At 42.0% G+C, this 12,240-nt stretch overlaps 1 protein-coding gene across 1 annotated transcript in view; it reads left to right on the forward strand.

The window, feature by feature from the left end:
• The window catches only part of LOC140212004 (RNA-binding protein with multiple splicing 2), a 125,726-nt gene that overhangs the window by 70,522 nt on the left and 42,964 nt on the right, over positions 1-12,240 (forward strand). Inside the window, exon 4 of the mRNA XM_072282350.1 lies at positions 7,193-7,255. Within this exon, the coding sequence (XP_072138451.1) occupies positions 7,193-7,255 (63 nt within the window). The remainder of the gene's footprint in view (positions 1-7,192; positions 7,256-12,240) is intronic.

A 12,240-nucleotide genomic window follows, 5' to 3' on the forward strand; every position in this document is an offset into this window, starting at 1 on the left:
GCTACAGAGAGGTAGCCACCTCTGTATTGTAGGAGGTAGGTACCTGGGTGACTCAGGAGAGGAAAAGGGAATAGACAGCTAGAGCAGAGTTACCCCTCTGGCTGTTCCCCTCAATATGGATACCGCTTTGGATACTTGTTGGGGGGGGGGGGGGGCGGAAGAGGAGGAACCCCATCGGGGAAGCTGCAGTGACCAGGTCTCTGGCACTGAGTCTGGCTCTCTGACTCAAGCAAATGGGGGTAATAGAGGAGTGCAGTAGTGATAGGGAATTCCACAACTAGAGCAGATAAGAGCTTCTGTGGATGTGGAAGAGACGCTCGGATTGTACATCGCCTCTCAGATGTCAGTGTCAGCGAAGTCTCGGGTTAGATCCAGAGCAATTTTAAAGGGGGAGGGTGAACCGACAACATAGGAAGGGAAAAGGAGGAGACCTTGAAGAGGGGATATAGGGAGTTGGGCAGAAAGCTGAAAAGCAGGACCTCTAGGGTAGTAATCTCTGGATTGCTGCCTGTGACACATACCAGTGAAGATGAGAATAGGATGATTTGGCATGAGAGTGAATGTTGTGGCTGAAGAACTGGTGCAGAGGGCAGAGTTTCAGGTTTCTGGATCATTGGGCTCTCTTCTGGGGAAGGTCGGACTTGTACAGCTGAACCCAAGGGGAGACCCATATCCTTGTGGGCAGGATACACCCTCTGGGGAGGGTTTAAACTAATTTCACAGGGAATTGAGAACCAGAGTGATAAGGCTGAGGATAGGGCAGTTAGTATAAAACTAGATGCAATGTATAGTGAAACTGAGAAAGGATAGGCCGATGATTGGACAAAATTGCAGGCGGGAAATGATTTGAAGTATAACGGCCAAAATCAAAGGATGGTAAATACGGGACTGAAGGTGTTAGATTTGAATATATGCGTTACGTGGAATAAGGCAGATCTTGTAGTGCAGTGGAGATCGGCAGGTATAGTGTTGTGGGCATTGAGTCATGGCTGAAAGAAGATTATAGTTGGGAGCTTAACAACAAATGATGTACAGTATATCAAAATGACAAGCAGGTAGGTAGAGGGAGTGGGGTGCTTCCATTAGTTTTTTAAAAAAGTGTATATATGTATATGTGGGTGTATATTCTGAGAAAGGGGTGACAAAAGATTGGAAAATATAGAATCCTTGTAGGTAGTTAGAAACTGCAAGGGTAAAAAGACCCTAATAGGAATTGTATACAGGCCTCCGAACAGTAGCCAGGATGTGATCTACAAATTGCGGCAAGAGATAGAAAAGGCTTGCTTTTTTTTAATAAAAACCAATGTTTTGATAATTATGGAAGATTTCAACATACAGGTAGATTAGAGAAAATCAGATTGGAGCTGAATCCCAAGAGGGAATTTATAGAATGCCCAAAAGAGAGCTTTTTCGAGCAGCTTGTGGTTGAGCCCACAAGGGGAATGGTAGTTTGGGACTAGGTATTGTGTAATGGCCAAGATTTGATTAGGAAGCTTAAGGTAAAGAAACCTTTTAGGAAGCAGTGTTCATAATATGATAGAATTCACCCTGCTGTTTAAGAAACTAAAATGTGATTTATCAGTATTACAGTGGAGTGAAGGGAATTGGAGGCATGACAGGCACTGGCCAAAGTTGATTTGGAAGAGGACACTAGCAGGGATTATGGCAGAACAGCAATGACTGGTGTTTCTGGGGGAAATTTGGATGGTGCAGGAATGATACATCTCACAGATGAAGTATTCTAAAAGGAGGATGAGGCAACCATGGCTAATGGAAGTAAAAGACTGCTTAAAAGCTAAGGTGAGGGCATGTAGGGAAAAGTTAGTGGGAAGGTAGAGGATTGGGAAGCTTTTTTAAAATCAACAGAAGGCAACTAAAGCCATGGAGAAAAGATGAAATGGGAAAACTAAACAAGTGTTTTGTCAGTCTTCATTGTAGAAGAGCCCAGCAGAAGTGAATGTCATTGCTATTACTAAAGAGTTGCTTGGTAAGGTGAAAAGGCTGAAGGTAGATGAGCTACCTGTACAAGGTTCTGAAAGAGGTAGCTGAAGAGGTTGTGGAGACTTTCATAATGATCTTTCAAGAATCACCGGATTCTGGAATGGTTCTGGATGACTGGAAATTGTGAATGTCACTTTAAGAAGGGAGGGTGGCAAAAGAAAGGTAATTGTAGGCCAATTGGCCTGACTTCAGTGGTTGGGATGATGTTGGGATCCTATTAAGGATGAGGGATTAGGGTACTAAGAGACCCATGATTAAAAATTGTCCAGAGTCAGCATGGTTTAAGGGATAATCTTGCCTGACAAATCTGTTGGAATTTTTTGAGGCAGGATAGACAAAGGAGAGTCGGTTGACAAAGGAGAGTCGGTTGATGTTTACTTGGATTTTCAGAAGCTCTTTGACAAAATTTGCATATGAGGCTGCTTAACAAGCTAAGTGCCCATGATACTAGCAAGGTTAGAAGATTAACTGACAGGAGGTAGAGCGTGGGAATAAGGGGCCTTTTCTGGTTGGCTGCCAGTGACAGGCTGCAGGGGATCTGAATTGGGACCACTTTTCACAATATGTCAAAAGTTTGAATGCCAGAATTGATGACTTTGTGGCCAAGTTTGCAGATGATACAAAGATGGGTGGAGGAGTAGGTAGTGTTGAGGAAGCAAGGAGTCTGCAGAAGGACTTGGGCAGGTTAGGAGAATGTGGAAAGAAGTGGCAGATGGAATACAGTGACAACTGTGGTCATGCACTTTGGCAGAAGGAATGAAGGTGTTGACTATTTTCTAAACGGAGTGAAAATTCAAAACTCTGAGGTACGAAGACTTGGGAGTCCTCTTGTAGGTTTCACTAAAAGTTGAATCGGTGAGGAAGGCAAATGAAATGTTAACATTAATTTTGAGAAGACTAGAATAGAAAAGCAAAGACGTAATGCTGAGGCTTCGCAACTCATTGATTAGAGTATTGAGTAGTTTTGGGCCATTTATCTTAAGAGATGTGCTGCCATTGGAGAGGGTCCGGAGGAGGTTCATGAGAATGATCCCAGGAATGAAAGTGTTAACACGTAAGGAGTATTGGATGGCTCTGGCCCTGTATTCACTGGTGTTTAGAAGAATCGGGGAGTGGGGGAGGAAATCCCGTTGAAAGCTTTCAAATATCGAAAGCCTAGATAGTAGTTGTGGAGAGGGTGTTTCCTCTACTGGGAGAGTATAGGACCAGATGGCATAGCATCAGAATTGAGGGATGTCAATTTAGAACAGATAAATTTCTTTAGTCAGAGGTTGGTGAACCTGTGGAATTTATTACCACAGATGGGTCGGCAGGCCAAGTCATTGTGTATATTTACGGTGGAGGTTGGTGGGTTCTTGTTTAATCAGGGCATCAAAGGTTACGGGGCAAAGGCAGGGCAATGAGATTGAGGGGGATCATGTGCCACAGTAGCATAGCGGTTAGTGCATCACTATTGCAGCCCAGAACATTGGAGCCCAATCCTGGTGTCCTTTGTAAGGAGATTGCTTATTCTCTTCGTGGAATGCTTGGGTTTTCTCTGTGTGCTCCAGTTTCCTCCCACTGTCCAAAGACTTGCTGGTTAGCAGGTTATTTAGTCATTGTAAATTGTCCCATGATTAGGTTAGGATTAAAATGGGGGTTGTGGGGGGGTTTCTAGGCAGCATGGGTCAAAGGGCACTATCTCTAAATGAAGAAATCTGCCATGATGGAATGGTGGAGCATACTCTGGCTGAATGGCCTAATTCTGCTCCTATGTCTTATGGTCATAAAACAATCCATTTCACTGTTTTTCAGGTTGATGTACATGCGGCAAATAAAGCTCATCTTTATTTAAATGGCTAGCTGATATTCTGTATTGATTCAGTGGACCAAAGTGTCTGTTTCTGTGCTGTATCATTCCAACTTGTTGAGAAAGCAGTGCTATTCTTTATAAACCAATACTTGTCAGCCTGATTTGAGTGTAGGCTGTGTTGCCATTCTGTGAACCATACACAAGGAAAGTGGTTTAGGAAGTCAGCAAATGGACAGGAGATGTCAGGCAAAATCTTTTTATCTGGACTAAAGGATTGGCTTTGAGGGTACTTTTGTGACTGGCTCTTTTGTGGCAGCTGAAATAACTGTTTTACGTTTCCATGTGATCTGCTTGGGTGGTTTTGCCTTTGACAGAAAAGGAAGTATTGCATTGGCATTGGAAACTAATGATGCTCGGGGATGAACTTAGAATTGTTGACAATCTAGCTTAACACCAGTAGGAAGATTTGTTTGATGGGGATTTGAAGGAGGATGAGGACCCAGAGCACCAATTACTGGAAAATGCTAGAATCTGTTATGTGATAACATCATTTTGCAAAGAAGTCTCTGTTTATGAAGGGGAAGCACTTAGCAAAATTAGTTAGAGGATGTAATTAGTAGGGTAGATGAAAGGGAGCCGGTGAATGTAGATTGTGTGTGTGTATTTTCAAAAGGCACTTAGTTAAGGTACTAAAAGTTATAGAACAAGGTGCAGGGCAGAGGGTCAGTGGACAAGTGAGGATCTATAAAGTTAGCAAGGGGTTGCTGGGGATTGGTGCAGTGTGTTTGACTACTTACGATATCCTTAAATTAAGCGACTGGCTGCAAAGCAGCAGATTTTGCTGATCCCCTCCCACTAAGGCGAGGGCATGGAATGTGTGAATTATCAGCCTGGGGAAGTGTTTCGACCTGGAACATCCAACAATTCCTTCCCGGCCATCCCCACAGATGCTGCTTGATGTGCTGAATTCCTCTAACAGATTGCTGGCATATGGAACACACAATGCTGAAGGTCAAAATGCAGCAGGTCAGGCAATATCTGTGGAGGGGAATAAACAGTCGACGTTTTATCAGTGCTCAAAAGGTCTTGGCCTAAAACGTTGACTGCTTAATCCCCTTCACAGATGATGCTGACCTGCTGTTTCTCCAGCATTTTGTATTACTGGAGGTTTCCATCATTTTCAGAATCTCATGTCCTGATATGTAAAGCATGGTAGATTGGAATGGCAAAAAGATGGCAGATAAGTTATTTGGGTCATCCATGTAGGAATGGTGTTTAAAGATTATGATGTTAGTACTTCAAGTTCTTGCCTTTGCCCAAGAGCATAGTGACAGCAGGGCAAGACATTTGGCCCCATTTCAGTCATACAGCATGAAAGCAGGCCTGCAGACCAATTGATCCACACCAAGGTTCCCATCTAATCTAGTCCAATTTGTCCCATGTCCCACTAAACCTTTCTTACCCCCTGTACTTGTCAAAGTACCTTTTTAAATATTTCTGCCTCATTCACTCCTGGAAAAAGTTTAAAAAGTTGCCCCTCAGGTTCCTATCGAAGCTATTTCTCTATCTCTCCTCCTTCCCCCCCCCCCCCACTTAAAGCTATGCCTGTAGTTGTTAATTCTACTCTAATTCACATTGTAACTTTCTTGCCCCTGCCACCTCATCAACTTCACGCCTCTTGATTCCCTTAAATCCTTTGTCCTGAATATACTCTCCAACTGAGCCTCCACAGCTCTTGGTCTCTAATTGCAGAAATTGAGCAGCAAATTCAAACTGACTTTTATTTTAAGCTCAAGAATCTGACCGTGAAGTAGTTGAAACAGATCTTTAATGAGCATAGTTCACAGTACGTATTATCAAAGTGTGTATACATTCTACAACTTGAGCTGTGTCTCCTTGCAGGCAGCTACAAAGAAACCCAAAAAGAACCCATTTTAAAAAAACTCATACACCCAATTTGCAGAAAGGAAAACAAATTGTGCAAACAAGGAAAGTAAGCAAATAGCATTCAGAACGAATGAGTCCTCAGACCAAAGCCGGGAGCAGGCCTCGGCCTCAGATCAGCACAGAGCCGAGTAAACATTGTGGAGCAGCGAGCAGAACTGGCCTGACCCTTGCCTCTTGTCCGGACACCCTGCCTTTTCAATCCATCTGGCCTGGTGTTTAAATTGTTCAATCATTGGATTGTTCCTCACACTAGGACTAGGATGACTGTGTAAAGCACAAACATCATGGCGGTTGGCCAGATGGATGGCTGTTCTGTTGTGCTCAAGGATGCACGTGCTCCTACCACTTTGTAACATTGATGCTCGCCATCTGCCAGAAACTCCCCCAGGGTCTTGTTTAATGTTTTCTCAAGACGCCAGGAAGTGGCATTTCAGCCCACTGAAATGCCACTCACCATCTGATGTCTGTTTACTGAGTAATGCACAACTCCTTCAGATATTCTGGATCCTTGACCTTTGTCGTTAGGGATATGAAAATATTTTACTTAATATATCTTTCTGGCCCAATGAGCACTCACTGCCCAATTGCATCCATGTAACCCATTAACCTACAGATCTGTATGTCTTTGGAACGCGGGAGGAAATTGGAGCACCTCCCCATCGTGGGGAAAACATCCAAACTCCTTACAGTAGTTGAATTGAACCTGGGTCACTGGAGCAGCGTTATGCCAACTGCTATGCATGCGTGCAGCCCTGATTAGTGATAATATTAAGTAATCTTGTAACCAAAGAATAAGGAAGGATCACTAACTTGGAACACTGAGTCATGGACTCTGCCTGTCCAGAGCATTTCCAGACTTACTTTCATTCAGCCCCCATGGCTCTCTCCTGGGTGGGGCGGGGGGGGGGTGTGGTTGGAAACAATCTGGGAAGGGAATAGAAGTCTGATATCCTAACATGAGCCTATTCACGTGCACTTTAAAGTAATTATGTGGATGGACCTAACCTTCAATAGGAGCTCTATATTTTCAGTCTTGTTTCACAAGAAGCTGTTCCAGATGCCTAATCCTAAAGCATTCCATTTATCAAATGTTCTTCCTGTCCAGCTGTCAACTGTAAGCACATTGTCCTAAGGTTAACCTAATATATATTCCTTCCATATGTATCTCCTCATTTGTTATCTTGTATTTCAGCACCTCGCAATATGAAAATGGAACTTGTACACTTTAGTCATAACAAGTGATGGTTTACCAGAACTTTTCAATGAAAGTGGATATCACCAGAGGATTCCAGTGAGGCGGTTTTGCACCATGTGATGTCGATTTAAATTAATTGACTATTTCCAGCTTCTTAGCAGTTGACAAGTGATATTTTGCCTTAATAAGGGGGTATTTGATTAGAATTTAAATATCTGGCATTAAATTATTTAATCACTTTCCTATTTCTTTTCTAGCCAGTTGGTTTTGTAACATTTGACAGCCGATCTGGAGCTGAAGCAGCAAAGAATGCATTAAATGTAAGTAGCAGTCTGTTTGATGTATCTTGGGCTATTTGAATAATCAAAAGGGCTTTTCATACTATATTAAATTCCTATTGTGTTCTTGTCTACTTGTGGTCACCTTCACAACGTGTCCCGTCACTGGATTGTGTGAACTTTCTTCGATCACTTTCAATTATACACCAACCCAGTGTCTACACAGAATTTTTAGTGAAAATGAGACCATGTGCGTTCCCAGCCTTGCAGAATGCTTTTTGCACAAGTTGAACTTGCCAAGTCTACTGTCTTGGTTGGAGGCGATGAATACTTTAATCCTATTGGGTTAGGGCAAAGTTAGATCATGTCTTGGAATATCCGATGCCCTTGTAATGTCTTGAGCTGATGTGGAAATATTCTAGATGGGCTCCATGATATAATATCATCATTGGGCAAGTAATTTGGTACCAGGACTACTGGCCCAAAATTGGAATAATCCTAATCTTGGCCTCTACACTGTGGAATTCAAAGCTGAAATGTGGTACCAATGAAGGTAATGGTGGCCATGAAGCAGATTGTTAGTGAAATAGACAAATCCAGAAGATCATTTGGACTAATGTCTTTTAGGTGGCCATACTCTTGTATTATTTCTTTATAACTCTTGATGTTGTAGGCTCGATAGCTGAGAAATCAAACCAATCCATCCACTGCCACTTTCACTGTAAGGTGAGATTTAATGCCCCACATTCTCCTACAGCCCTTCTGGGGTGATTTCCAATAGCCAGTGAGCCAGCTCCTTGGGATGTGGGAGGAAATTGGAGCCTCCAGTTGAAACAAACAGGAGATCAGGATCAATCCCATGTCTGTGGAACTGAGGAGGCAGCTGTTCCACTCATCCCATCCTTTTGGAGTTTGAACTGTTATTGCCAATTCTGACTGCTATAAACTCAGTCAAGATGACCTTGCCACAAGCAATGTGATTAACCCTTGAATGGATCCTGTGGTCCAGCAAACCACTTGGTACAAGGGTAATGAGGGAGGAGTGTTAAATGTACTGACATTGGAGAAGGTTCAAAGGGGGTTGACGAAAATGTTTCTGGGATTGAAAGGCTTGTATAAGCAGCATTTGATGGCTCTGGCCTGTACACACTAGAATTTAGAAGAGTGGGGGGGGGGTGGTGAGATCTCATTGGATCCTATCAACTGTTGAAAACCCTTGATAGAGATGATGTTTCCTGTAGTGGGGGAGTCTCAGACTAGAGGGCACAACATCAGAACTCCCGGATCTCCATTTAGAACTGAGATGAGGAATTTCTTTAGCCAGAAGGCGGTGGAATTTGACATGGGTGGCTGTGGAGGTCAGGTCATTGGGTATACTTAAGGTGGTGATAGGTTCTTGATGGGTTGTTGTGTGAAAGGTTACAGGGAGAAGGCAGGAGAATGGGGTTGAGAGGGAAATGGATCAATCTCATGATCAAATGGCAGAGCAGACTTAAGCCAAATAGCTTGATTCTGGTTTTGTGTAAGTCTAGTTGGCTACTTCATCCTTTCCCTCAGATTTAATTAACCAAGCATCCAAATGGATAGCTGAGGCAAAACAGGATCTGTCAGATGGTGCTCAATACTGTAGCGTAGATCATAGGAAGCGCACGGATGAAATTTATAGAAATTGGTGAATTGAAAAGGTATGAGAAAATACTGGTACAAAGCATTGAGTGGGGCACATTGGAGACGAGTATTGGTGGTGTCAAGAGGAATCTGCAGCTGTCTTCAGAGGGGCAATGCTGTACTGTACTGACATTGGGGGGAAAAGGAACTACTATATGAATTACTGTTTGGCATAAAACTAGCAAGTGAATTAGTACCTTTTCGAAAGTAGATGATTTACCTTCATCTAGTGTTATTTATAACAGGCTACTAAAACAGCCAGCGGCAGACCATTTACAAATGATTAATGATTATAAGAGCAGTATCAAAAGTTTAATGGCTAATATTGTTATATTATAGTGTGAAACAAATGGTAGGCCAGTAACTTTAGTGGTGGGCAAATTATTAATAATACTGTGAAAACTAGATATTGGTTTGTCAAGAATAATTGCCATGGTTTAAAATCAGTAAATTAACTTTTAAGATTTTGAAGTAGTTTAGATTTTTAACAGATTTTCACAATGTCCTGTTGGACATTGGGACAAAGTGATTTTGTATATATAATAAAAACACTGGATTCAAAATTGTTCAATGGTAGGAATGCAAGGATAATTGGATGATTTTGCAACAAGTTTTCCAATGCAGTTTCATGGGTAGCATAGCTGGTGCCTGGCTGTTTCTACGATTTAAAGTTTTGTCTGCTGACATTTCCTAGAACAAAAGCTGCCGCTGATTGACATTTGACTGCAGGAAATGCATGGACTAGTCAGTGACTAGAGAAAATGACAATGGAAGTAATGAATTTTGGATGTGCAAAAATGGAAGGGAATACACAATGGGAGACGAGGGAGAAATGTGAGATGCAAACTAAACGTAAGCGTAGGCCACTTGAAGCTTTGATCCTACTTTGCAGTTCGAAAGATCATTGCAGATCAACCTTTCGGAGTTCCTGCTCTGCCTCTGCCTGAGCTTGGAAACTCTAAAGACTTGGGGCTCCCCAATTTTTTTGTTTTGTTCTGTCTTGAATAATATATTTTTGAATCAAATCTCCTGCCACACTTCTAAACTCCAACAGATACAAGCCTAGCTTGTCCAACTGGGTAAAGAATTCATCCATTCCAACTGTTCAACCACTTTAAGGAGTCCATGCAGTATTTAGTACTAAGATATTAGATTGCCAGTGCTTTATATAATTGAAGCATAACCTCCTTTGTATACATTCCATGGTAATAAAAACTAATGCTTTTAATTGTTTGCATATGAGACTGCTGGGCACCAAAATAATGTAGCAGTTAGTGCAACACTATTGCAGCTCAGGGTGTTTGGGAGTTCAGTTCCGTTGCCATTTGTAAGGAGTCTGTGAATCCTCCCTGTAGAATGCATGTTTTTTTTTCCCAGGTCCTCTGTTTTTCTCCCACAGTCCAAAGCTGTACTGGGAATGTTAATTGGTCATTACAAATTGGCCTGTGATTAGGTTTGGGTTGATTGGTAGTGTGGCATGAAGGGTCTACTCCATGCTGTTCCAAACACTCAATCTTTCTCACTTTGTAGCCTGTATCCTCTTTACAGCTTTCCTAACTTGTCATCTGAAATATTAGCAATGCATCATGCTTTGCAAATCATTATTCGTATATAAATTAAGATTAGAGCCCGTCCCACCGATCCTTGGGTTGTACTCTCTTGTATCTTGATAACAAAGGGTCACTTGTCTAATCGTCACTGTTATATTCCTAATCCTCTGTGCATGGTACTATATTGCCTCCATATTGATTGTTATTGTTTGCAATCTTTTGTGGCACTTTGAATCCCTTCTGGAAATGCAAGTATACTGCATCCACTGGTCGCTTTGATCCACATGTTACTACCTAACCTCCAATAGGATGTTTTTCTGGCTCTTAAAGATGAAGACTAGCATTATTTGTCACAATGCCCTGTGCAGCATTTGTGTCAATTCGGTGAGAATTGTGCAAGTGTCTTCGCAATTCTGGTGCCAGCATAACATTCTCATAGCTAACGAACACTAACTGCGCATCTTTGGAATGTGGGAGGAAACCCACGTGGTTATGAGGAGAATCCACGAACTCCTTACAGAGAGGCCTTGAACCCCGATGGAGTGATAACTGGTGCTGTAAAGTGAGTGCACAAATTGCTATGCTACCATGCCAACCAATTCAGTAAACAATTAAACTCCAAAAGAACTTTCCTAAAATGCAAAAGTCAGTATTAAAGGACTTGCAGTGAAGGTGGGGGGGAAGAGAGAGAATTTGAAGCAGTGCAGGGCAAGTTTTTCTTACATGGAGATTGAAAGGTGACTGGAATGGACTTCCTGGGGGAATGCTGGAAACGCATACAACAGTGACCTTTCGGAGGATGTGAGGTAGACACAAGTTCAAGGATGGTAGATCATGGATCATGTAAATGCAGAGGAGCATTGGTTTAATTCAGCATCATGGTTAGCACAGACATTGTGGTCTGAATGGCCTGTTACTGTTCTAATAAATTGACTGACATTTCACTTCAAAAGACAATGTTGATGCTGCCAGACTATCCTATCATAATAACTTCTGATATTAAGTTTTGTTTCCTTTTTTGAATGAGAGAATTACATTTGCACTTTTGTAATCAAATTTCGTAAGTTCACGACAATTTGAACCCAATTCATCAGCTCTCTCTGCTGCCACTTTTAAGAAGTCCATCAGGAATCGGAGGCTTGTCAGCCTTCATCTCCAAGCTGTTCAGTACCACATGTTAATTTACTGAATTCATTTTCCTTCCAATTCCTGATTAATTAGTTCTGAAATGTTACTTGTATTCTCTAGTGAAGGCTGAAGCAAAATATTTGTTTAATGCATCTGGTGTTTCATTTTTCATTAACTCCCCAGGTTTACTTTCTATAAGACACATGCTTATTTAAGTCTGAACATTATCTTCCTGTATTTATTCTGCCTAGCTTTGTCTTCTGCATTTAGTGAGCTTTTTCTGTGGTTAGTTGCAAAGACAGGTGATATTGGAAAACTACAGTCCTCGTTTGATGCAATTGTTCATTTTTGATCCAACAATTAATGTTGAGTTTTCCCCTTGAATTTTTCTTGGAATGTTTCCATTCCACTCAATCTCATTGACTGGTCGGGATGAGTCCAGGTGATTGAGGATTGTTAGATGCTTTTCTTAGCTGAAGTTCAGAATATTAAGAGTGACATCTGTACTAGAACTGTATGCAACGCTTGCTTGGCCATGACTTCAGGAATGAGAAGTAATGAGAACTTGAGAAATGCGGGAAGGAGTCAGCAACCTGGCCCGTCGAGCCTGCCCTACCATTCAATAAGATCAGTGGTCCCCAACCTCCAGGCCGCAGACCGATACATTGCCGCAAAGCGTGC

This window comes from Mobula birostris, chromosome 18 (genome assembly GCF_030028105.1).
Source record: "Mobula birostris isolate sMobBir1 chromosome 18, sMobBir1.hap1, whole genome shotgun sequence".
Classification (NCBI taxonomy): Eukaryota; Metazoa; Chordata; class Chondrichthyes; order Myliobatiformes; family Myliobatidae; genus Mobula; species Mobula birostris.